Source organism: Cricetulus griseus (assembly GCF_003668045.3).
Source record: "Cricetulus griseus strain 17A/GY chromosome 1 unlocalized genomic scaffold, alternate assembly CriGri-PICRH-1.0 chr1_1, whole genome shotgun sequence".
In the NCBI taxonomy this organism is placed as follows: Eukaryota; Metazoa; Chordata; class Mammalia; order Rodentia; family Cricetidae; genus Cricetulus; species Cricetulus griseus.
Window position 1 is genome coordinate 227,660,284 of NW_023276807.1, and position 26,862 is coordinate 227,687,145.

At 42.5% G+C, this 26,862-nt stretch overlaps 1 protein-coding gene across 11 annotated transcripts in view; it reads left to right on the plus strand.

The window, feature by feature from the left end:
* Positions 1-25,321, plus strand: part of Rcbtb2 (RCC1 and BTB domain containing protein 2) — a 41,519-nt gene extending 16,198 nt beyond the window's left edge. For 10 of the 11 annotated variants that reach the window (XM_027390154.2, XM_027390150.2, XM_027390152.2 and 7 more), the window contains 11 exons: positions 2,992-3,147; positions 3,579-3,729; positions 5,998-6,164; positions 7,970-8,128; positions 8,243-8,350; positions 9,915-10,057; positions 15,692-15,882; positions 16,344-16,470; positions 18,798-18,937; positions 21,075-21,205; positions 25,104-25,321. In XM_027390154.2, coding sequence (XP_027245955.1) covers positions 2,992-3,147; positions 3,579-3,729; positions 5,998-6,164; positions 7,970-8,128; positions 8,243-8,350; positions 9,915-10,057; positions 15,692-15,882; positions 16,344-16,470; positions 18,798-18,937; positions 21,075-21,205; positions 25,104-25,244 — 1,614 coding nt within the window. In that variant the 3' untranslated portion in view covers positions 25,245-25,321. The remainder of the gene's footprint in view (positions 1-2,991; positions 3,148-3,578; positions 3,730-5,997; positions 6,165-7,969; positions 8,129-8,242; positions 8,351-9,914; positions 10,058-15,691; positions 15,883-16,343; positions 16,471-18,797; positions 18,938-21,074; positions 21,206-25,103) is intronic. The other variant, XM_035452976.1, reaches the window with a different exon arrangement.
* Positions 25,322-26,862: the final 1,541 nt, after the last annotated feature.

A 26,862-nucleotide genomic window follows, 5' to 3' on the forward strand; every position in this document is an offset into this window, starting at 1 on the left:
AAGCTGAAGAGGATAAATACTTTCTCAGTTCGGAGGCAAGCAAGTGGCTGGCCCTCTCACATCTCCTTAATAAGGTTTGTTTAGCAGCTGGTGAGAAAGAGCCCAGAAAATCTTTGCTTTTTTAAATTAAACATGAGTTTGATGTTATTCTGGAAAATACTTAAAAGTATCATTTGATGGCATATGGGCTGTTATAAACATATTTATAAAATATATGTGTATTTTAAAATTCAAAGGTTAAATGAAGGGACTCTGGCCATCTCAAGTGTGGTGAACATGGCTCTGGCAGGCCTTGCCTTCTCCCCCATTCCCTGCCTTGCTAAAGCTAGACACCAAGGTCTGTTCCCTTATTTGGCCACCTCTACTCCTGAGACTGACTACCAGCTTTCAAAATATTAAAGTCTAGTAATCAGAAGCCCCCTTTGGTTCACCTAATTAACATGCCCAACCAAAACATACCACAGCTCATCCTAACACAGACCTCCTCCTTTTCTCTTCTTAAAAATTACACCTGCAAGGTCATTTGCTGCTGTTTTTCTGCCTGAGTCAGAAAGCAGCCACTTAGCTTTTCTTCCCCACTTAATAAAAGATCTCTGTGAAAATAGATGTTGGGTGTGGTTTGTGCCTAATCCAGGGTCCAGGAAGGAGCCCCCGCTGTTCGGGGCTCCTTCATTAAATATATAAGTGTCTCCAGTGTGCAGATAAATAACAACTGTCTTTGAAGATCACTTTATGACGCATACAAACTTCTAGGAGAGTGCACACGATCATGAAATTATCATGTACTGTTGTGGTTTTCATGACCCTCCAAGATCATGTGCTGAAGTCCAGACCCAAGACCTTAAAGTGCAATCAGTTCATATGGAGATTAGATCATTGAAGAAGTAATTAGCTTAGTTAAGATGAGTCATGAAGGTTGGTCCTAATCCAATCTGACTTGTGCATTTATCAGAAGGGGAATATTGGACACAGAGATCCACATATAAGACAGGCAGTGCAGACAGACAGAGGGAAGAGAGAGCCTACAAGCCAAGAAGTAGAGCCTGGACTAGAACTTTCCCTGACAGCTCTGGAAAGACAAGCTAGCTGAGACCTTAATTTTTGACTTTTGAATCTCCAAAACTGTTAGTACAGTTGACTGTTTCTGCCAGCTAGCCGGTGCCAATGAGCACATGAGCTGCCTGGATGGTTCTTGATGTTATGGTTGGTTTGAATGTCAGCTTGTCACCAGTGAGAATCACTTGAGTAGGGAGTCTCACTAGAAGTATCCTAATGGTAGGATGTGGGAAGGCACCTTCAACTAGCATACCAGATGAAATGCTATTTTGCTTCTTGCTCCTTGGCTTTCCCTCTCCCACCAAGTTGATTTGTCCTGTCGATGCTGTGGATTCCTTCCTTAAGGGTAGAACCAGCCTTTCCAAGCTTTCATCATGAACCAGGGACCACTGGTTCCCCAGGAACTTTTTGTGCTGCCAGGGCCTGATTAGACTACTGAGTCCACACCTTGTTGCCTCCCAGTGAGTGTTTGGGAAGCAGAATGTGTGGTCCATGAGGAGTGCTCTGCACCCCGAGACCCTAATAAGCTTACTAATTCATTCAAGGAGAAGTCTGGAGAGTGTGTGTGTGGCTATGGACTTTAAGGGGGTGGGATAATGGCAGAAGGAACATACAGTTGAATCAATCTGAGTGTCAATATATGAGTTCACTGAACAGAGATTCCAGGTTTAATAGTGAACCTTGCACAGTTAAAAAAATAGTTGAACTATTTGGGAAAAGTCATCTACTGAGAATCAGCCTGATATTCTTTGTTTTGGTGTTGATAAAAGGATTTGAAGGCACAAGGAAACTGGAATGCTGGAGTGGATTCCTTGCTTAAAACCTAATCCTCATGTGCAGGCCCAGAAGACATGGCCTTCACCATTACTATAAGATGCAAAATGGTGGGAGGGGGTGATAGCGCATTTGCAGAGCTTTGTTGTCATCCTTTTCCTTGTGCCAGACCTCAGAGTAGAAGATGCTGCTGCTCAATTGGATGAACTTTAGTTGTGAGCTTAGCTTTTAAAAACTGAGCTCTCTCTCCAGCCCCAGTTGGATGAATTCAATGGGATGGACTTAATTGGGCCCCAGAGCAGCAGGGGCCAGGAGGCAGCATAGAATCGCCAAAGGCAAGATGAACATGCTTACCACCATAATGGGACCATGGGCAAAGTGATGTCCATAATGGCCTGACTCGTGGGCGGCTGAGGGAAAGTGACTTTTATGATGGCATGCCTCACATTGGACCTTTGAGACTGGCGAGTCAATTAGGTGTCTGCTGGGATGAAATAGATACATTTTAGTTTTTGTTAGTCTATACATGCAAAAGAATCTAGAGCAAAGGAAAGAAATGCTACCTTGGATTATAGTGATGGGGATTCGTGGCCCATCTTGGTCAGTTTTCAGACTTGAGCCAGTTTACAGACCCAGAACCCCTTGAGTAAAGGGAAGGCCACAGGGACAATCTTGCTAGAAAACCTAGGAATTATACTGTTAGCCAGAATGTATATGAGTTATACTGTTAGTCCTTCTCCCATCCTCCCCACAGAGGGACCTACATCTGTTTGCTAGAGTAACCGTACATAGGCACAGCAGATGCAGTGACCACCCTCCTTCCTCCAGCCTGGGCTTGCTTAACCCTGCCGTTTCCACAACTACTTTTAAACCATAGCCAATATTTAATGTGTTGCTAACTTTCAGCTGGCCAAGGTCCAGACTTAGATGAGTTGGGTGTCTCTGAGATCTGATTTTGCCCAGGCCCCCGGCACCTGGTCTGGGAGCAGTAATCAAGAATGGGCTATGATCCGTTCTGCATCTGTGAGTGGCTCTCTGCAACAGACAACACCAGATGTGGCTCTTCAAGCCAGTTTCCTCTGCAGAAGCAAGAGTCAAGGAATGCTTTTGTTTGTTTGCTTTAAATTGGTTGTCTCAGTTCAAAAGTCTTGTTTCTTTCAGCCAGTACAGGCTACCCTGTCATCATTGAAAATGCTAGATGTGGGGAAGTGGCCAATCTTTTCCCTTTGTTCTGAGGAAGAACTTCAGTCGATTCGTCAGGCTTGTGTCTTTGGCAGTGCTGGCAATGAAGTTTTATACACCACAGTCGATGATGAGGTAATTTTGAAGAAAACAAACATTCAACCACCTATATTTTTAATAATGGGTTTGTAAATTCAAGACCTTGGGGGGAAGTACAGAATGAAGCCTTTAAACAGAAGTATGGAAAGGCAATTTTTGTTTGTTTTGAGACAGGGTTTCTCTGTGTAGTCCTGGTTGTCCTGGAACTTGCTTTGTAGACCAGGCTGGCCTGAGATCCACCTACCTCTGCCTCCCAAGTGCTTGGATTAAAGGTGTGCACCACCACTACCACTGGGCTGAAAAGGCCTTTTTTATTTATTCTTAAATGAGGCAGTTTGCTTTAGGAAGGTTGTCTGAGGTAACTTACAGACTTTTCAGAAATTTGCTTCCCTGAGTGCTTTTTTTTTTTTTTTTTTTTTTTTTTTTTTTTTTTTTTTTTTTTTTTTTTTTTTTTTTTGTCCCCACAGATTTTTGTACTTGGCACAAACTGCAGTGGCTGTCTGGGGATAGGTGATATTCAGAGCACCATTGAGCCTCGGAGACTGAATTCTTTAACTGGCAAAAAGATAGCCAGCCTCAGCTATGGGAGTGGCCCACACATCGTCCTTGCAACAACAGGTAATAGAAGCTCAATGAACAGGTTTAGGCCATTGCTTATTTGTTAAGAAATAAGATTAGGATGCCCTGAAATTAAGAGCAAACTCTCTGATTGAGCAAGAATTGCTGGCTCTGCCCTGTGCTTGGTCATGCATTGGGCAACATGGAATATGGTGGTACTTGAATAGCAGAGTACAGTAGTTTAACACAGGGATCTAAATGGATGAAAGACAGTGCACCCTGCCCCTTCCATTCCCCATGCACTGAGTGTAATTATTATGTGAGAACTCTGCTTGCTTTGGATCTTAGGAAGCCTACACTTTGACCTTAGGTTCCTGGCCTGTATATTGAGAGATCAAATGTTGATCTCTCCATCCCTATATCATTCTGTAATTCTTCACGTCGAGTAGTGACTGAGAGAAGCTGGCCTTTGTAGTATAGGGAAAGTGTTCTCTTGGTGACATCATGAACTCAGAGTTATACAGCATTAGAATTAAATAATCCTTTGAGGTGCAAGTTCTGGGAATTTGGGTGGGGCTTTCCAGTAATAGGAAAGATTATTTAGAACATTTCTTCATTCAAAAAATAGCTAAAGTCTGGGGCTGGTTGGATGGCTTAGCAGTTAAGAAGAAGCAAAGTCAGATAAGGAGATGAAGTAAGGGTAGACGAGACTGCTAGGCATCCACCTGGCCAGCTGATGCTCAGCTATAGTTGGTACTCTTAAAGTGAAGGGTTACAGGTCAAGAGGTCAAGGTCCTGTGTAACTGAAGTATAATAGAGTTCCCACGGGCTGGGACTGCAAAGCCTACACTCAGCCTGGGATTTACCACTTGCTAAGGATTGAACAGGAGAATGTTTGGCTTGGAGCATACCAGAGAAGGAAAAAGAGAGAATGAAGCAAAGTATCCCCCAGAGTTGGCAGCTATAGGTTGCTGTCACCTTAGACCCAATGGTCTAAGCCACAGGCCTGAATTAGAGGTATGGACTTTAAGTGTATTAAGGGTGGGATAGAAATGAATGCACATCCCTTTTAGAGCAAGTTATCACCATTGGAAGCCTGGGAGGATCACCAGAAACAGCTTTTCAATGTCAGTGAGCAGCACATGGTCTGAGATGGGGGGTGGGGGGTGCTAAGGCACGGTGGATGTGGCAGAAGACAAGCTACAGGTTTAGCTTGCAGGCTGTAGTTAGCCTTTCCTTGCAGTTGTAGGATTGGGCAATGCTTTTCTCCTACAAAGCATCTGTTACCATCAGCTGAGCAGGAGGCTGGTTGTGCTCAGAGAGAAGGAGTGATGTCAGCAGAGGGAACCGGGGGTTTGCAGGCTGAAGCTGTCTTGTTTGGGAACTTGGCTCTTGACACTCTTCCCCTCTTGGATTTTCTGATCAGATAACAATGTAGCCTTGCTTGCTGATGTGGAAAATGAGCACAAGTGAGCACCCACTTGGTTGGGTGTAGCACCAAGAACTCAGTCCAAACCAACCACCTCCTGTAGGGTCTAATGCGTGAGACCCAGGAGAAGTGGCAGACAGGGTGATTATTAAACATGAATTACAGAAAGCAAAATATCTGCAGAAGAAAAAAGATCTACAGACATAATAGAAGGTTTGGAAAAGACCCAGTGAACAATTGAATTAATTATCAAATGAACATTCATTGGGCAGTTCTATAGCAACTTGTATATACCACTAAAGAGAATCAAACCAGACGATCAAATGAAGTCACTCATAATATAACCTAAGTAATGTGGTAGAAAACACAGCTGACAGGGAGCATACATGTGATTCATTTATTCAAAGTGCAGAGTCAGAAAACTAAACTCTTCTATGTAAGGTGCATATATATAGGGCTTTTGGGGAAATGGGCTATGTTTTGTGTGTATGCACTTTGATACCCATGAAATTGCACATATGCTCTATGAATTTTTATAGTTTCACAAGAAAGATAATAAATTTTAAAATTATTAGCCATCTTTTTCTAGAGAAATGAAGATCCAGAAGAGTTAAGTAACACCGTACACTTGACTTTTAATGTCCTCTTCTCTGCTTTATTTTAGTGCTCTATTTTTTCAGAGACCATCCTCTAGCTGTTTTTTAACTTCACAGATTTAAATCCCATCACATTGCTTTGACATGGAAAGCAGTTTGTGTTTCTGAATAGATTCTCTCACAAAGTGAATTTGGAAGGGGGAAGTCGAGTCTCTGTTTCCACCTGGAAGCCGAGGCATGTGCTGTCCTCTCCTACAGAGAAGTATGTGTTGTCAAGGCTGCTCATCTTTCTTTTGTTTTCAGACGGAGAAGTCTTCACCTGGGGTCACAATGCCTATAGCCAGCTGGGCAACGGGACCACAAACCATGGTTTGGTGCCTTGCCACATCTCTACTAACTTGTCAAACAAACAAGTCATTGAGGTTGCCTGTGGCTCTTACCATTCTTTGGTCCTAACGTCTGATGGAGAGGTAGGATAACCAACATAAACTCACTGACCTTTCTCTTCAGTATGTCCTATAGATTCCTTTAACTGCCCCCCAAATATGACTAGGCACTGAAATTTAATTTGCTTTGTATTGCTGTGATAAAACATGATGATCAAAAGAAACTTGGGGAAGAAAGGGTTTGTTTAGTTTACAGGCTACAGTGCCTCATCCAAGCAAGTCAGGTAGGAAGGAACGCAACACAGGAATCTGGAGGCAGAAACTGAGACAGAGGCCATGGAGGATCTCTACTTACTGGCTTGCTCCCCATAGCTTGTTTAGCCTGCTTTCTTATACCTCCCAGGACCACCAGCTTAGAGGTGCCACGTCAATCATTAATCAAGAAAATGCCCTATACACTTGCCTATAGACATCTGATGGAGGCATGTCTCTCTTCCAAGATAACTCTAGTGTATTAGTCAGGGTGCTCTAGAGGAACAGAATTTATTTATTTTTTTTGACCCATATTATTCAACTTTATTCTTTTTTCCCTCAGTGACTTTTTTAAAGATTTATTTATTGATTTTAATAACATTTTTGTCATTTATTTTTACATGCCAACCAGTTTCCCCTCCCTCCTCTCCTCTTATCCTCTCCCCTTTCCCTCTACCCCCCATCCACTCATCCTCCATCTCCATTCAGAAAGGGACAGGCCTCCCATGGGCTTGCACAAAGCATGGTGCATCAAGTTGAGGTAGCACCAAGGGAGGAACAGAATTTTAAAAAACGAATCTATCTGTCTATCTATCTATATCTAATCATTATGTATATATATGTGTATATATATATATATATGCATGAATAAGATAGAGATGGGATTATATAGATATAGATATATAGAGAGATAGATGGGATCTATCAATATAGATACAGACAGAATATATATATATATATATATATGGGATTTATTAGAATGGCTTACAGGTTGTGGTCTAGCTAGTACAACAATGGCATCCTACCAACAGAAGGTTCAAGAATACAGTACTTTTTCAGTCCTCAACTCAAGGCTGGATGTCCCAGATGGTCTTCAGGATACACTGGAATCCTGAAGAAGTAACCTCTAATGCCAGTGAAAGAATAGACTTGCTAGTGAGGTGGGAGCAAGCAGGCAAAGAAAGCAAGCTTCCTTCTATGACCTTTATGTAGGTTTCCAGAAAGAAGGTGTGGCCCAGATTAAGGTAGATCTTCCCACCCCAGAGATTCAGATTAGAAGTTACCCCCACTTGAAATGATTTGATTAAGAAAAAAAAAAAAAACTCACAAATGCCCAACAATTTGGATTTTAATTAATTCCATATGCAGTCAAGTTGACAACCAAGAATAGCAATCACATGTAGCTTGTGCCAGATTTTCAAAAAACTAACCTGAGTACTTATGCTAAGCTAAGCAGAAATGTTTAAAATAACTACCCCTCAAACTCAACCTTAGTCTTGGTAGCAATTTATTATGGTGGTTAATTATGACATTTCCCTGTGTGTAGTAAGGCCTTCAATCACTACAAATCTTTAAAAGACCCATTATTACTTTTATATTACTATAACAAAGGTAATATTTGCAAAACTAGGAAGTCCCAAAATGTTGACAAATATGGCTGAGGTGAAGTAGGTGTTTTGTATTATATGATAACACAAGGTGTTATAAAACAATATGTTCTCTGCCTGTGTTGTGAGACCAGTGGTGAAGCTCTTTGAGAGGGCGGTGAGATGCTCTAAGTACATGTCAGTGTCCAGTTGAGAGACTTTATGAGTCCTGTGTTTTGTTTATCAGTCTTTTTTTTTTTTTCCATGTAGGTATTTGCCTGGGGTTATAATAACTCTGGGCAGGTAGGATCTGGATCAACCGCTAATCAACCCATTCCTCGAAGAGTCACTGGATGTTTGCAGAATAAAGTAGTTATGAACATAGCATGTGGGCAAATGTGTTCCATGGCCGTTGTAGATACAGGAGAGGTAGGAAAAGTTACTTCATATTTGTTTAAAAAGTTTTCTTTGCCTTCTTAGCATGGCATGCTTCCCCAAAACAGAACTGAACTACTGAGTGCTACATTTCTTGTCTTTCCCCAGGTCTATGTCTGGGGTTACAATGGGAATGGACAGCTGGGCCTGGGCAGCAGTGGCAATCAGCCAACCCCCTGTAGAGTGGCGGCCCTGCAAGGCATTCGTGTCCAGCGGGTATGTTTCCTGGTGGTCTGTGTGCAGTGCAGTAGGGCTGGTTTTCTTAGACACAGGAACAGTTCAGCTGGTCTGATGTTTCCATTGAAGTAAAGATTAAAGCACCCTTTGCCCTGAATTAAGGTGTAGCTGTTCATAGAGATGCTGTTTCTATGTTACCTTTGTGAACTGCACTGAGAATGTTAGTTGCACACCCTTTCCTGAAAAAATGTTTGCGAGCATATGTGCCAACAGTTTTAAAATCCTTCATGACTTTTTACCAGTAATTCTACTCTTGGAGAAATCTCCTAAGGAACCAAAGAGAAAGTCTCATATAAAATTAGGAAGTCACAGTGAAATCCATTAATATGTACAATTAATATGCATTACTAGTTATAATTTTAACAAAGGAAGCCTTGGCAAGAAGATAAACAAAAAGTGGTTAAGAAAAATATAAGAAAAAATACACTAAATAAAAATGATAAGCATTGTATGATTTACTAATTTAATGGCAAGTGAACAACTGAAGACTATGCCCATCTCTATGAAAATGACGATGCTGTTCTTCAGACGACAGTCTCACTGTTAGCCCAGGCTATACTTGTCCTCTTGCCACAGCCAGCCTCCTGACCACGGAGATTACATGTATGTGCCACCACACCCAGTTTACACAGGAATTTTTTTCTTTTTTTTTTCTTTTTCTTATTTATTTATTTATTTTTTTTTTTTGAGACAGGGTTTCTCTGTGTAGCAGCATTGGCTGTGCTTGCACTTGCTCTGTAGCTCCATAGACCAGGCTGGCCTTGAACTCACAGAGATCCACTTGCCTCTGCCTCCGGAGTGCTGAGATTAAAGCAGGCACCACTACTGTCCAGCTTTTTTAATAATAGGGAGAAAGTAACATAAAAGTTAACATTAGGTAAAAAAAAGATACATGATAGCTACATATGCTACCATTTAAAAATTTGTTAAGTACATATTTCTTTTTTCTGTTTTTTTAAATTTTTTTAAGTTTTTATTTTATGATCATTGGTGTTTTGCCTGCATGTATGTCTATGTGAGGGTGTCAGAAGCTCTAGAACTGGAGTTATAGACAGGTATGTGGATACTGGGAATTGAACCCAGGTCCTCTGAAGAATAGCCAGTGCTTTTAACCACGGAGCCATCTCTCCAGCCCCATAAGTACATATTTCTATATCTGAATAAGTTGTGGGGGAGAGCCTCTTGAGCCTTGATCTTGAGAGCTTTTCAGGCTGGGTGCTGGTGGTGCACGCCTCTAATCCAAGTACTCAGAAGGTAGAGGCAGGTGGATCTCTGAGTTCCAGGCCAGAGTGAGTGCTGCTGGAGAGCTCCCTCCAGTAGGCTGAGCCAGCTAAAGAAGTGGGGGTGATACATGACACAGGCAGTGTGCCACTCAGCCGGGCCTGTGACAGTACAGAACACTGGTTAACTTTCTGTTTGCCTTTAGGACAGTCTGCCATTCCTTGGTTTTCATTTTAGTTCTAACTTGCCGTGTAAAAGTAAAACATTTCCCTTTATTTACCGATCTGAGAAGTTCGTTTGTTTTGTTTTGTTGTCCTTCTAGGTTGCCTGTGGCTACGCACACACATTGGTATTAACAGATGAAGGTCAAGTGTATGCTTGGGGTGCAAATTCTTATGGCCAGTTGGGCACTGGTAATAAAAGTAACCAGTCCTACCCTACCCCTGTCGTTGTGGAAAAGGACAGGTAATGTGTACATTTCCAAATCACCTCCATGGTCTTTAGTAATTAACCAGCACTTAAAATTCATGGTGTAGAATTGTGGGAAATTATTCCTAGCATTAATTAGACTTAATTTTTAGCCAGATTGTTCATTCCTTTTTAAAAGTTGCCTTGTGAATTACTGGGGGGATGGCATCCTGTTTTCACTTACCTGTTTGTCATTTGTACCTCCAGTGCTGCTCTGTGCAAAGTACGAGACTGAACTGTCAGTAGCATTTCTGCGTGCATCTGTCTTCTAAGTGCTCTCTCCCTTGATTCTTGTTTTTATCCTCAGAGGGAGGTTGGTAATGTTTGAGATCTGTCTTCTTTGGCTTGGGAAAGTTATGGTGCTTGGAGTGGGGCATGAAGCTAGTCTCTTAGCTCCTTATCAATCGGCCAGCTAGAAAGGCAGGGTGATTTCATTGCTGTACCTTCCAAACTTTTGCTATGTAGAGGGGTGAAGTGCTAGGAAATGAGAACTCGGTTTTATGTGTGTAATTTCCAAATGATTTTGAAAGCCTCTGGCTTCCTCAGGCAGTCACGTCCACCTGTCATCTTGACTCAGTGGTGTGGCACATTACAGTACTTCCCCTTTAACCCAGTGGGGCTGTCACTATAGAAATCCATATGCTCTTCCTAGTCTTATTCCACATAGTATTTTTTTTATTTGATTTAAAATGAACCTATGGATAAATAGATTAACTAGCATTTAGGTTCTTTTATATTTTTTTCCCATTGGGATTCTTAATAAATTGTCATTTTATTTACATACTGTAAACATGGTTAATTTTATATAACCTATGTAGATCTTGAAAAAAAAGTTTTTAAGCTAAAAGTTTGAAAAATGGACCTTTGACTCTTTAAATGGGGAACAGGAGAAATAGTGGAGGCAGGAGCAGGCACCTAGATGCCTGTAACTCTGTCACTTGCTGGTCTTGTAAAGTATCCAAAGAAGTCAATGAAAACAGAAGGGATAGTTACTCACAACCGAGTAACTAAAAAAATGCCTCAGCCTGCCCCTTCAGTCAATGGAGACACTCAGCACCCAGGCTGAACACCAGTGCTGAAGGTCAGACAGAGGAGCATGAACAGGAAAGTGACTCACCCATCCTCCCCCTCGGGGTGCTCCCACACTTACCTTAGCATCTCATCAGCGACTGGCTTGGAGTGCCCGCTTTCCCTGATCCAGAATGAGATCACGTCTTCCCACTGGTCCACTCTGGAACACACTGTGGGCCACTAAGTGAGGGAGAGAGCAGGAAGCTGAGAAGCAGCAAGGGAAGTAATGGGAGTGCGTGTTGCTTAGTAGGGCTCTGGGCTGCCCGCCCATTGCTCTACACTGTAAACACTGGTGTTCTCCTGTGCACTTCTGCCCTTGCTGCTGTGCACACAGATCAGGGATAGATATTCTGAAGGATCTTCCTGGTCGCCTCAGTTTCCCAGCCTTGAACTCCAGGTGGCAGTTTCTGAGCTTGCATAGTGTCAGCCAGGCCTCAGTTGCTGGCATGTGGTAAATGTGCTATGACTTCCCAGTGGCTGAGCCTCACATGTCGGTCATGACTTCCTTTTGACTCTACTGGAACACCTTCCAGAAAAGCCTGTTTAGGAATGGACTGAATTTTGGGTGTGGCAGGGCTGAGTCCATGGTTGTTAGGTGCATGCTCATAGTGAAAGAAAAAATAACATCTATCTATATTGGATTCTCTGATCAGACAACCAAAGGGAAAGCTTTTAAAAGGTTTGGCACATGTGTTCTTGTTCTTAAGTTTATTCCATAAAGGGATATTATAACTTGTAATGTAAAATTAGCAATGCCTTGAGTTTTAGATAGTTCCTTGGCCTCTTGAAGTCTTCAGCAGACCACTGGGCTTTTACAGAACCATGACAGGGAATCAGATTCTTAGTTTGTCTTATCTATGGGCTGCTTTTCTCCATTGTCACCAACACAGATTCCCTCTGTCTTTGCTCACTGTAAATTCCTCTGTCTTTGTTCACTGTAAATTCCTCTGTCTTTGTTCACTGTAAATTCCTCTGTCTTTGTTCACTGTAAATTCCTCTGTCTTTGTTCACTGTAAATTCCTCTGTCTTTATTCACTGTAAATTCCTCTGTCTTTGTTCTCTGTAAATCCCTCTGTCTTTGTTCACTATTGCTGATTTTGTTTTATATTCTTCCTCACATTCTGCCTTTTTAAATTTTATTTATTTATTTATTGTTTTTTTTTTTTTTTTTTTTTCGAGACAGGGTTTCTGTGTGGCTTTGGAGGCTGTCCTGGAACTAGCTCTTGTAGACCAGGCTGGTCTTTAACTCACAGAGATCTGCCTGCCTCTGCCTCCCGAGTGCTGGGATTAAAGGTGTGCGCCACTAACGCCTGGCTCACACTCTATCTTTTCATTTCCAAGTATTTCGCAGCCATTAGGCTATGTGGTGGTGTAAGCCATTCCACTGAAATCACAAAAAACACGTATGCTAAGAACTTACAGTAATTTCCCCATTGACTTAGGCTACAAAGTAAGTGTAAAATGTGTCAGGGTCTAGACAATTGAGAATAGCCCAGTTTATCCCTGTTCACTGTTGCTCATTAGCCCAGAAAAGTTGAGGTTCAAAATGTGTTTCTTGGTATCAGGGTTTTTAATATTTATTTTTGTTTATTTTTTGAGGCATCTGTACAACTTGCAGGTGGCTGTAGCACTGAAGTATATTCTATTCCTTCAGGAATTCTTTGTTTTTCATATTTTTTTTAGAATTTGATGTATTTTATTATATTCTTCTCCCTCCCCCAACTCCTCCCAGGGCTTCCTCCTGTACCTCAGATACCTACCTACCTGTCTTAGTTAAGGTTTCTATTGCTGTGAAGAAACACCGTGACCATGGCAACTCTTATAAAGGGAAACATTTAATTGAGACCTTGCTTTTAGTTTCAGAGGTTCAGTCCATTGTCATCACGGTGGGACATGGTGATATGTAGGCAGACATGGTGCTGGAGAAGTAGCCAAGTGTCCCACATCTTATCTCCCAGGCAATAGCAAGTGGTCTGAGACAACGGACATGTCTTGAGCATGTATAAGAACTCAAAGCCCAGCCCCACAGTGTCACACTTCTTCCAACAAGGCCACACCTACTCCAACAAAGCCACACTTCCTAATAGCACCATTCCCTACGAGCTTATGGGGGCTAATTACATTCAAACTGCTCTACTACCCAACCCTTTTTTTTTTTTTTTTTTTTTTTTGGTTTTTTCAGACAGGGTTTCTCTGTATTGTTTTGCAGCCTGTCATGGAACTTGCTCTGTAGACCAGGCTGGCCTCGAACTCACAGAGATCCGCCTGCCTCTGCCTCTGGCTCCCGAGTGCTGGGATTAAAGGTATGCACCACCAATGCCTTTCTCTCCTAAAAAACAACAAACCAAAATCAAACTACATACACACACACACACACACCAACCCAGCCTAGGCCTGCCCTCAAGAGGGAGAGAGTAAGAATAGCTCACTGATGCTCACGGAAAGGAAAGGTGGAATGGATGCTCCTCTAACTCAGAGAACGCCAGTGGCTTCACTACTGATATTTAAGATGCTGGAGTGCTAAAAAACAACAAACAAGCAAAACAACAACAGCAGCAAGAAACTTTTATTAGCTGCTTAGCTGTCTGTGTGTGTAAGCCCACCACAGTGTTGCTTCAGCCCCAGTACCATGGGGTTGGAGTTTTCAGGGCTCACATCCAGGGCCACTTCTGACCCCCCGCCCCCCTCCTGTGTTCATCCAGGCTACCTTGAGACCTTGGTGACGGGGCTTGGCTGTGGTGGTCCCGTGCCATGGGTGTGTTTTCTCCCTTACAGCCTGTCATGTACATTGTCCCTCTTGGAACACTGTCTTATTCCCTCACCTCCCTGTACAGGGCTCTCTCTAACTCGCCTGTCACATTAGATCGTGACGGAGCTCACAGGCCTTTGTTGTAAGAGACACCATAAACTCCATGACTCACTGGTCCCCGACTGCCTTGTCTGTTCCAGTTAGATGCTCCTGTCCATGCCTCCCTCCTGCCTTGCTATGCCTGCCTCTCCCAGTGTTTGGCGTTAGGTTTTTCTCTGCCTTGCAGGCTGTGTCCCTCTGACAAATTTGCAGGTTTGTGCTCAACCAGCAGAACTGATAGGTTGCCTTTCCCTGGTCTGCAGCTTCTCTCCAGGTGGATGGCGAGCTCCCATGGTCAGCCCCTGTAGCTCCCACAGCAGCTGTTAAAATGATCTTAGCCCTGGAGGAAGCTGCTCTTGAGGCCCTGCTCTTTGGGAGGACCTTGTTTCATTTCTTGAGTACCTCAGTGCCTCTAAGACAGAGTGGCTGCTTTGTAGCCTGCACCCTGTCTAAGCTGTGCACTTTGCTCTCCTGCCTTGGTTTGTTTTCTTTCAAAAGATAATAAAAATGATTATGAGACTAAATGATTTGGCTTTATACAAACTACTGCTGGCTCAGTGCTGCTGTTGTACTCAAACCGGGTGCTCTGAATGGCTGCCATGGAGACCCTTGGATCTGTTGTCTGGGGGGGGGGGAACTGCCAATAAATTGATCTTCTATAGAGAAATATCCATTGGCTGACTTCTCCTATTTTACGTTTCTGTTGAACAATGTATGCTTACTAGGAAGTCAGATCATTTGGACCATTTTCCCATTGTGCAAGGCCGTTCTGCAGAACACGAGCTATGGAAATCAGCTGCCTGACACAACCATGCAAATGTTAGAAGAGACTAGGCAAGGTCTCCCAACTCCAGTGTGCCATCTCTACACAAGACCGTTTCATTTAAAGTTGTGTGTGATAGTGTTAATGACCAGAGGCTATGGCTTTGTCCTGCACAAAACCTTGTCCGAGGCTAAAAGTCACAATGGAGTCTCTATGCTAAATTTTCAGGCCTGAACCTAAAAAGAAGCTATTTATCTAACCTAAAGGACCAGAATTAATAACAGCCAAATTTCCCAAACAGGCCCATTGAAATTGCGTGACACTGAAGTTCCCTGTTTTAATCCTTACGCAGAAAGGGTCACTTGATATCACCCAGGCACTCATTTCCCTGTGGTTCTGATGGAGAAAACAGCTGAACTGACCGACTGTCTCTGTTGGTTTCTGCTTATTTCATTCCTTCTGTTTACAGCCTCCTTTGGCTCAGCCCACGGGACACTTTATTTTGTGGAAAGTGATTGCCAAATTACAGAAGTGAAAAAGAGATGTTATTAAGGTTGCTGAAGGAAGTTCTGATTTTGGCCTTTTACGGCAGCAGCAGTAGAGAGGCCTTCTTACTGTACTGATTGCTGCAGTAGACACTGCCCAACATATACCGTTTATCATTGAATTCTCACACTAGATGAAACCAAGACTCTTGGAGCCAGGGGTCATTCAGTATAGGACATCCTGTTAGCATGCTGAAGGCCCAGGGTTCATCTCTGGCATTGAATAAATAAATAAACAAGCTACTGAGTTTATTGTGCAAGTCTTGTTCTCTTTGTCCCTCGGGCCCACCTGCTTCGGTCAGCTAGTTAGTCTGAAAGTCTGAGTCAGGTGCACCCAGGGAAGGAAAGGTGGCTTCCCTCCCTCCTGCTTACTGTATCCCTGTGGTGTTTGCTTGTGAATTTAGGATCATAGAGATTGCGGCCTGTCACTCTGCCCACACATCTGCTGCCAAGACCCAGGGCGGGCATGTGTACATGTGGGGCCAGTGCCGGGGCCAGTCGGTGGTCCTGCCCCACCTCACCCACTTCTGCTGCACCGATGACGTGTTTGCCTGCTTTGCCACCCCTGCTGTCACCTGGCGCCTTCTCTCCGTGGGTAAGCTGATCCTTGTCCATTTGGGGCATGTCCTGAGAACTAGGAGGAGGCCGGGTACACTTGACTGGGTACAGGGTCTATGACTTCTTTTCTGTGGGCCCCTGGGAAGGGAACTAAAACTCCTGGGAACCAACACCAACACTAATTAAGGGTAATTTGGTTTGATTGCTTTTTACTTTAACTGAAGACTGCATCTTTTATTTTTAGCTAGAAACATTCCAAACACTCAGATATTCTAAACTTTTATTCAGTTAGTCAAAGAGTTGGAAACATTTTTAGTTTTTGCCAAATTTACAATGAATGTTCAGAGATGTGAATCTGTGTTCAGAGGTGAAAGCCTTGTGTAGCTGGTCATTTGTTTGGGGAGTCAGCATTTCCTGAGTGCTCGGAGAGCAGGGTCCCCTTGCCTTCATGTCCAACTGTCTGTGGCTGAACCTAGAACTACTGTGTTGTTTTCTTAGAACCTGATGACCACCTCACTGTGGCTGAGTCACTGAAGAGGGAATTTGACAACCCTGACACTGCAGACCTCAAGTTTCTGGTTGATGGAAAGTACATTTATGCTCACAAAGTCCTTCTCAAAATTAGGTAAGAGTGGGTCAGCACATGGCTCTGTGGGTACTGGTGCTGGTCACACATTCAGCCTAATGTCCTAAGTTCCATCTCTGGGTCCTATATGGTGGACAGACAGCTGTCTCCCATTTATGACCTCTACATGCATTCTGTGGCATGCCCATGGAGCGCGACACACACACACACACACACACACACACACACACACACACACACACACACACTGTTTAAAATAATTAGTAAGAGTGTGTCTCTTTTGAGAATTGAAATTAATTTATTTATTGGTTGTTTCATGTGTCCAAGGGACTGTGCCAGGCATCTGAGTAATTTAGAGGCAGTTCTGTTAAGGCTTTTTTGCCCTTAAAACACAGTGTGTTGGGGGGGGGCACAAGATATGGAAAGCAGGGTGGGCCATGAGTACTGAGTCTGTATTCAAGGACAGCCCACATTAGACAACACCGGCTGTGGCTTCTGTCCTTGGCATAAGGCCAAGTGCTCTGATTTTCTTTACTGCCTGGGCTGGAATACATCCCCAAGTGCAGCCATGGTAACCTTTCTTCCTTGGGCTTACCTTTCAGATGCTGTTAAAAAAAAAAAAAAAAAAAAAAAGTGGTGGGGCAAGGCTTTCTCAGACCAGTGATGCCAACATGAAGATGTTTTAGGTCACATTTATTATGTGTAATTTCTGAGCACTGAATGATAACTACTCAGTTTTGAACCATGTATGTAGTCTGGGAAGCTACCATTTTATCTTCAGATACAGAAAAATCCTGTCATACCTCAAAGATCCCACAGACCCATCTTGAGCAGCCACTGATTTTTTTCTGTCATCATAGATACTTAGCATTTTCTAGAAGCGCATATATATGAAATTATATGGCATTTATGCTTTTCTGCCTGGCTTTTCCCTCTTAGTACAATGATTTGGGATTTTGTTGTCACTGTATAAAAGATATTTAAATCCTCTTTCAGTGACTCACAAGCCAATGTGGTGTTTCAGTCTCAGGTCCCCATTTTGTAAGGTAACCATAGTGCCACGTGAGTTCACTGTTACCATGAGCATATACTTTCATAAAGGAAGTGGGGGCTTAGTGTCCCGTGACAGAGCATTTGTACACATGTGGCCTAGACCATAGCAACTTACTTTACCACAGGAGACATGTGTGTTTTTCCTCTGAGGCTAGAACAAGAGCTCAGGCCTCCACTTGAGCTTCTGGTCATGGCAATTTTCTTTTCTTTTCTTTCTTTCTTTCTTTCTTTCTTTCTTTCTTTCTTTCTTTATTTTGGAACAGGGTTTCTCTGTGGCTTTGGAGGCTGTCCTAGAACTAGCTCTTGTAGACTAGGCTGGTCTCTGAACTCACAGAGATCTGCCTGCCTCTGCTTTCCAAGTGCTGGGATTAAAGGTGTGCTCCACCAATGCCCAGCTCAATTTTCGTCTTTTTAAGGCATGCCATGTGGTGTTCTCTGAGTCTGCCTGTGTCTAAGTCTCTCCCTTTGTCTGACTGCATTGAGCCTACCACAGTGACTTGACTTAACTCAATGGCTTCTATAGAAGGCCTGTTTCCAAATAAGGTCACTTTGTAAGTTACCAGGGGTTAGATCATCAACTCAGAGACTTTTAGGTGATTCAATTCAGACTGAATGGCTTAAAGAAAGAACATTATTCAGTTACCAAAGTAATGCTGATCTGTAAAGATGGTCTGAAAGATACCAGAGGTCCCTGCCATGCCTCCCTCAGTTTAGTTGTAGAGACAGTGGCCTGGCTGCATTTGTAGTCTTGCTGATTAAATAATTGAAGACTTCAGGCCAGCAAAGAAAACAAGGAGCCAAGGCAAGGGTGATGTTTTCTGAAGTGTTCTGTCGATATACTAAAATGCCTGAGATGATCAACTGACCAAAGGGTGTTTACTTACTTAGTGCTTGGTACTGCTGAGCTGTAACTTCAGCTTGAAAGCTTGAAGGTTTCAGTCTAGGACTGGTTTGCACCATTGTTTGGGGCCTCTTGAAAGGTATCGTATCATGGTAGGAAGTGCCTGGTGGAACAACATTGCTAATACCACAAGCCAGGGATCCAAAAGGAGCTAGGGTTCCACAAATCCCTTTGGGTGCATTTTCCCCACGATTGAAGACTTCACAGTAGGTGGCCCTACGTAAGTCCCACTTCAAGGTCCTACTGCCTCTCAAGATCACCACCCTAGGGCCAGGTGTGAACAGATGGTCCTCAAGGGACAGCCAGTATCTAACTAGCATATAGGAAGGCATACAACTTCAATAGAAAGTCCTCAAGCAGCCCTTTGACTCCAGCCCAGAAACTGGGATATGATCTTTCTTTCTTCTTTCAGGTGTGAGCATTTTCGTTCTTCATTAGAAGACAGTGACGATGATATTATAGAAATGAGTGAATTTTCATACCCTGTGTTCCGAGCTTTCCTGGAGTACCTATACACGGATAACATCAGCCTATCTCCTGAGGAGGCAGTAGGTAATCACCACAGACTTTACCAAGAATTGGCAAAATGTGAGTAGTTAGGAAGGCAGGCTTCTTTCCAACCCAGAAGAAAGGCACCATGAGCACTTGCAGGAGCTCTTCTGTTGATGTTAAACCCAAGCTTTTCTCTTTGGGGCTCAGATGGAGCACTGGCTTTGCTCACACTCTCAGGCCTGGAATCCAAACTTCCCTTGTTGTTTCTGCACATGAAGGTTTTGTAGGTAGATCCAGTGTCCACTGGAGAATCACAGGCGAGCATGCCAGAGAGGTTGGAGAAATGCCAGTGTCTGTAAAGGCAGAGTCCTAGAAGGTCACTTCATCAGTGCCCAGAGAAGTCAAGGCCAAATGTGCTACACAGCAGTTGTGAAAGTGGGCATTTCTAGATGGCTCAGTTAAACACTCCATGATCTGAAAGAAAGGCAGAATGGGTTTGTGTGTGTGCAGGTGTATGTGTGTGCATGTGGGCACACATGCGAGGACTCGGGAAGAGATGGCCCACCCACACATATTCTCTGCAAAACTCATTTAACACTGGCAAAATCTGACATCTATCTTAATTAGCAAGCCTTAGAAGATTCACTACTATCTAAAAGAAAAAGTATATGACTTAAAAAAAAAAAAGGAGAAAAAGCAGTGACATACCATTGCCCCTCCTATAACAATCCACACAGAACTATCAATTCCCATAGCAGAATGAAGTCCCTCAGAGAAAGCTATTTGTTTTTAAAATGTTAAAAATGGTATAAAGGTGCCAGTAACCCAACGGGTAAAGACATATGCTGCCAGGCCTGACAAACCAGATTTGAACTGATTCCCACAGGTTGTCCTCTGACCTCCACATATGCACCATGGCACATGCTCCAACTAAATATATTTAAAAAGTGAAAGGGTTATATATGGTATGCATTTTAAAAATCAAATTGAAATCACATAAAGCATTTGAAGATCCATACAGTGGCCCTCTGGGCTTTATCCATCCTCACTCCGTGGGTATGCTCTGATCCACTCCACAGTGAATTCTGTCCATCTTCTACATTGCACACTGTATCTTGTCTGAATTCCTTTGGCACAGATCACAAGGATCAGGGAGCTGAGAGGAGACCAGACTGAGGTCCCGATTACAGGTTAACCTTTTGGTCAGGGGACAACCTGGGTCTGACTGTAGACCAGGCATACATACTGCTTCCCAGGGGGGTCAGAATGGTGGCCTCACAGTATTGGAGCCCACAGTTGGTTAGCCCAGCCACACACATTCTTAGTCAAACTCATTTACCAGTGACACTTTTGTATCAGTCTCCATTGACTTATTTAAGGAGATGACAACATCAAAGGAAACAGCATCTATAGGTGATATTTGAAACAAAAGGGCTAAAGCTCACTTGGAGACATAAATGAATAAGTATGGGAAGGTTGAACCCCAGGTCATGCGCAGGGAAATAGCCCAGCTGGGAGAATGCAAGTCACTAATTAAAGAGAAGAAAAACATTAGCAAGTGACAAGGTGTCCAGAGCCAGAGCTTGTCACCCACATAAACTTTGGATGAGTGTTGAGTAAGAAGAAACTAGATCAGCCTTTGAATTTGGCACTGTGAAGCCAGGGTAAGTGTGGGAGGATTCAGCATGGGGTGGTTTCAGAATACAGTGGGAGTTGAGAAATGACAGCAAATATAGACTGCTCTCTAGGAGTTTTGCTAGACCAGCCCACGAAAGGGGATTTCTTTCTATTATTTGATGCAGGAGTTGCAGGTGGGGCTTCAGCCTGCTAAGCATATATACTGCATCACTGACACACCCTCAACCCCAATCCCTCCTGTTTTCTTTTTAATTCTGTGACAGCATGTGTGCTGATGGGGGTGACCCTGGAGAAGATTCTGTGCAGGAGAGGGAAACACAGTCCTGTTGTTTTGTTTCTAGGAAAAACTCATTCAAGCCATTCATATGTGACTACTCCTGTTTTGCAGTAGCTTTTCTCTGTTAGCTCAGCTCAGCTGCCTTCTTAGGAAGCTGCACTGTCAGTGTGACCATAGTCGCATCAGCGCTGCACTGTGCCTGATGGGAGCTGTGGTCACATCCCTTTGAACGCTGGGGTTGAGATCAGGTGCTCACCCACAATAAATTCTTCTTTTCATCAGGATTGCTAGATCTGGCCACATTTTACAGTGAGACTCGGCTGAAGAAGCTCTGTCAGCAAACTATCAAGCAAGGGATCTGTGAGGAGAATGCTATTGCTCTGCTGTCTGCTGCTGTGAAATACGATGCTCAGGTAAGGAGTCCAAAAGACAAGGTTTATGTCATCTCCATACCTTAAGTAAGTTGTAGGTAGATGAAAATGGAACATACCAAAATAAACAAAAGTACTAGAAAAATTATTCAACTCTATATTGGTATAACAATGAGAGTCAGTAATGTCAAAGGAAGACACTATAAGACTGACAGACCTGATTTCCAGTGATTACAGCCAAGTGTGAAATGGCTTGCAGGTAAAGGAGCTTGCTGCCAAGCCTAGCAGTGTGAGTTCAGTCCCCAGGACCCACATGATAGAAACAGAGAACTGATTCCAAGATGTCCTCTGACTTCCATATATGTACTGTGACATGCACCATGTACAAGCACACACGCATAAATAAGTTCACAAGTAAATGACATGTTGGGACAAATGTTTTTACAACATACAATAAAGCAAGCTCTTCATAGTAAAAAAAAAAAAAAAAGAAAGAAAAGAAAAGAAGATATGGGCAATTTGGGAGGAAAATGGACCAAGGAACAAATGAAAAATATAATAAATATACATGGAGGAGATGGGAGATGACCCTGTCGTTACAGTGCATATACTTGCATAGGGAGATTAGACGAAGCTTCTATTTCCTGCTCTTTGCTTTTTCCTGAACTTTCTACAGTGGCTGTGTATTGTTATGATAAAGGAAAGGAAACTTATTTTAGAGCTGAATCTGTAGGAAACAGGCTGTAACTTCTTGGAGTCAGTTTCCTTTTGGTATAAGGATATCCTCTCCATTGATATTTTTTTTTTTAAGTGGCAAAAAGAGACTGCCTTTTTCCTCTTTTGTAAACATGCTTATGTAGGAAATCCTAAGTCTGAGGGAGGAAAAGATGCATAGAGCAGACATCACGACTGTCCTCTGTCACAGGGCATGGCTGCTGCCCCACCCTCCATTCCCCACCCCTGGTCAGAGCTTCATCCTCTTTCCTTTACTCTCTATTAAAAACTTTTTTTCTTGGTGGTTCTAGCCATTGAATCATTGGGCTGTGTACTTGCCAGACAAGAACTGCTCTCGGGGCTGTGTCCCCAGCCCTTCTCTGTTTATTGTGAGGCAGGCTCCCACCAGTCCAGGGTTAACCTTGAGCACTCTGTATCCTAAGCAGGCCTCAAACTTGTCATCTTCTTTCCCTCAGGCTCCTAAGTGTCTTGAAGAATAGGCCTGAGCCACTAGGCCTGACTGTATATATTTCTAAATACTTGATGTTTCATTTTTCATTCAATATTTAAATAAAAAAAAACACTCAACTGTATCCACATGGAATAGGAGTGAGAGGGAGTGTCCAATGAGGAGGCCATGCATGTCCACAAGCAAGTGGTAAGGGTGGACACACCCACCCAAGTCATTGTCTATAGGAATGGTGAAAAGTGGTTGGATTGTAACTCTACTTTAAAAGGTAGAGGCATTTAGATTTGTTGATGTGTGGGGGGAGGATTGGGAAGGACAGTTTAAGGATCATGTTGAGGTTTTTGGCCTGAGTAACTAAAAAGATGTGAGTTGGAGGATGGCAAGAAACACCACGTTGGGTAGGATGGCTAAGAGCAGCATTTTAGGGGAAACACTAGGAATCTGGTCTCAAGAATTCTGAAACATTAAGAAAGACACCGAGCAAGGAGTGAGAAGGGCAGTCTGGAGTTCAGAGAGAGGTGTACTAGGAGCCATAAGCCAGCTGTGACATGACACAGATAGCCTTGGGCAGTCAGTGTCAGAAGTTAAGATTTTGGTAGTTGACACTAGCAAAGGATGCTGCAGGAGAACAAGCCATTCCACATGAGTACTTTTTAAAAAATGTTAATGTCAAGTGAAAAGTGACACTTCACATATTTAAAAATATACAAGTCAGTCCCCATGGTTTAGGAGGTGATGCCCTGAAAGCTGGCAGAGACTTAAGTTTTAGGGAGAAAGCAACCCTTAAATGCATTAAAGCCCTACTGACTGGAGGTACATGATCACATCTGCCAGTGTGAAAATACAGTGTTGTAATACATCCCACAGGAAGGAAGGCCTGACTGACTGGAGAATGGAAGCAGAGGAGCTGGGGGTTGGGGAGGGGACCAGACACAGCTTTTCCTGGAGATTTACTGACAGATTTAATGGGACACTGATTGGAGGGCTGGCTGAGATAAGTCAAAGCATGTTTGTGTAAAAAGGGGAACAATACATTGAAAAACAATCAGTTGCTAGAGCATGTCCTTGACTAGGTAAGGCAGTGTGGCCTAATGAGAGTCAGGAGGCAAGCCCACAGGTTTGTATCAGGAGGCAAGGAGCTAAGAGAGGAAGGGCTTTCTGGAGCCTCTTCTAAGTAAAGCAGGAAGTCACGTTCACTTAGAAGGAATAAGAGGAAGTTCTTAGACAAAGTATGAGTCATGTGTGAGGAGAGTGAACAGGGAATCCTGGCATCTATTTGCCTGACAGACCTAAGAGCCCTTGTTAAAATGAGGTTGTATAAAACAGTAGCATTGAAGTAGAGGAGTATTATTATTGAAAAATAACAAAGCACTTGTCTTAGACAGAGACAGAATTCTCTGATAAGTCAATTTATTGAATATCTTTTCAATCTCAGAATTCTTTCTGAATCCCATGCTTATAACAATTATGGGAAATTCTCAGTCCAAAAAGTAAAGGAAGATGGTCTAAGTGGTAGTTTCTGAGAGTCATTTTGCTTTCCCAGTAATTAGCAACTGTCCTGACACTGAATCTCTAAGACACAAACATGCTCAGCTGCCCACTCCCACAGCATCAGTAATGATGTGGGCAGGCATCCCTCCATTGTTGTGTAGGGTTCAGCCTGAGAGGCACCACTCTGTCTTGTCTGCTTTCCTGTGATGCCTGCTATTGGGTAGCTCTTCATTTGGTATCTATCCATACAGCATATTTTTGTCCTCAAGGGCTGATGTGGGACTCCAGCAGCCTCGCAGTCTGTTGTGGGATAGAGGGATTGCATTTTCCTTGTGTAGCTGGTTTTCTTCTACAAGGAATGTCCTGTAGGTTTCTGTGATTGTTGGCGTGGCTGTCAGTGTTTTCTGTTGCTGATAATCTCAGTCTTCATTCATCTTCAGCATTTGCTAGAGTTTCTATTTATTTAGAGAAAAGACAATAATGGGCAATGTACATATATAATTTCTTGGTAGCTGTTGGGAGCTTTGTATTTTATCAAATAGCTTCAAAAGCACAAAATTAGAACATAAACGGGTCTCCCCTATGCTGGGTGTAGAATACTTCCCTAGTAAGCCTAGTCTACATGAAGCTTTGAGCTCATTCCTCAGATCCAATTTTATATAAATTTAAATACACATTTACATTGAAGTATACGTAAATATATATCTGGAGATTGAACCCAGAGCCTCACATGTGCCAAGCACACACTCTACCATTTAGATTCTTTCCGGTTAATTATTGTAGGTGTAATGTGATAAAGTGCACCCATTGAGCCTGTTGTCATGCAGAGAAAAAATAAGTATGCTAAAGACCTGGGCTTCCTGGCATTGCCAGTTGTCTTGGTGTCTTTGCTTTCTACAAACTCTTCACAGGCAGAAGCCTTTAAAAACACCAGGAGTACATACAGTGCTTTTAATGAGTGCTGAAAGGGGAATGAATGAATGAGTGAGTGATAGACACACACTGTTGCTAGGAAAGGCGCTGAAGGATGCCTGTGCTTACAAACTGCTCTCTGAAGGCTAAATGCTGTGCCCTGGCTGTTGTACTTTTCTGTCACTTACACTTTCAGAAACATGAACTAATTGAGTTAAAAAGTTGCTGTAACTACTGCTCTGCTGTTAATTCCCTCTTATTGGCTATCAAACCCTTTTTCTGAGAGGAATTCTCTCGCCTTGTTGCCTTGTCCTAGGGAATACAAATTCATTAAACTGTTGTTGTTGTTCCTAGGATTTAGAAGAGTTCTGCTTCAGATTTTGCATAAACCATCTGACTGTAGTAACCCAAACTTCAGGGTTTGCAGAAATGGACCACGATCTTCTGAAGAATTTCATCAGCAAAGCCAGCAGAGTTGGAGCCTTTAAGAACTGATCCCTAACATGCAAAGGAGTATCTAAGCCTTTACACTTCACCCCTGCAAAAACAAATAAAGCATTTTTAAAAAGCCATTGACGAACAACTTCTCTGTAATTAGCAGTGTTGATAGAGTTACATCTGGCCAAATTCTTGCTTTTGTTCACAAGGATGGCCATCAGTCTTCTCCATCTACCTAACTCAAAGTTCACAGTAGAAGGCACTAAGTGCTCACCTGGGTATGACACACTTGAAAAATGAAAATGCACCCAGCCTCACTCCAGTGGAGATTCTCTCTCTCCCAGCAGATATTGGTTGTAAACAGCTTCTTGGTTAGCAGTGGTGGGACTCTGTGTCCACTTCCCCTTCTCCAACCAGGAACCGACCGGTCTAGTGTGAGCTTGCACAGATCTTGTTCATGCTGTCAGTCTCTGATTTCATATGTACATTTGCCCTGTTGTATCAGCACAAGCCCCATGCTCAGGAGTAGCTGGCTAACATAAATAGATTCCATGACTCCATGCTTTTCTGTTGTTTAGTTTTCGTATTTTTTGTCATTTTAGTTGGTTGGTTGTCCTTTTTTGTTTGTTTGTTGAGAGAGAGAGAAAGAACACTTAGTTGGGTAGGTAGGAAAGTTGGGATGTTCTGGGAGAAGCTGAAGTAAGGAAAGAGTATAATGAAGACATGAAAAATAAAGTACCACTTAAAAAATGAAAATGTCATTATAGTTAGCATTTCTTCCTTTGAGTCACTTAGGTTATCTTGGAGGCACTGACATTTTCTTCTCTGGAGAAATGTTCCTTTATTCAGCTGGCTAATACATAGTTCCACAAGGAATGTTGTCACTCCCATATTTTAAGCCTCTAACACAGTGCCTTGTATATAAAAGGCTTACTTACTGTCAATGTCAAAAGTATGCTGAGAAGGTTGGGTGAAGGAATAAACAAAATAGAAGTCTATGATTGAGATTCATATTCTTTAGTTCGTAGTTCAGAGAAATGGTAGCTAACTTAGAGCATTATTAGAATTCACAAAGGCCTCCTCGAATTGTCAAAGGCCCAAGGGCTAATTTTAATTTTCTACTTTTCAAGTTATTAACTTCTCATATGGCATTACTGATAAGTATTAATTCTGTTATTTCTGGAATCATCTGTCTTATGTAATTGCATAAATTCATTTACTTTTCTTTATATTAAGGAGGAGGGTCTTCCTCTGTAAGATATTTTTTTTGTAACTAGCTTTTATATCACTATAAAACAGGTCTCTTAACCTGGCACTAGTAAATACTATATGGGAAAGAACTAACATATTTCATGGGTAGCACTAATATGATGGAGAAAGAGTTTTTAGACCATAACAAGCCACCCTGTAGCAAAAAAGAAACTAAATAAGATGTAGTGTTAGATTCTTTTGAGTGTCTCACAATATATTATGTAAAGGAAACCTTTTTGGAAATAGAAATCTTGTTCTCATATATAATTATTTGATAATAAAGTACTTACTTGAAGATAGAACAAATTGTGTTTTTAAACTGTTGAAAAACAAAAAAATAAGGTGTCAACCTTCTGTCTCAAAGGCATATAAAAATCTTTTATGGTCTGTGCTTGTTTTGTTGAAAGCAGATATTCAGATGTCT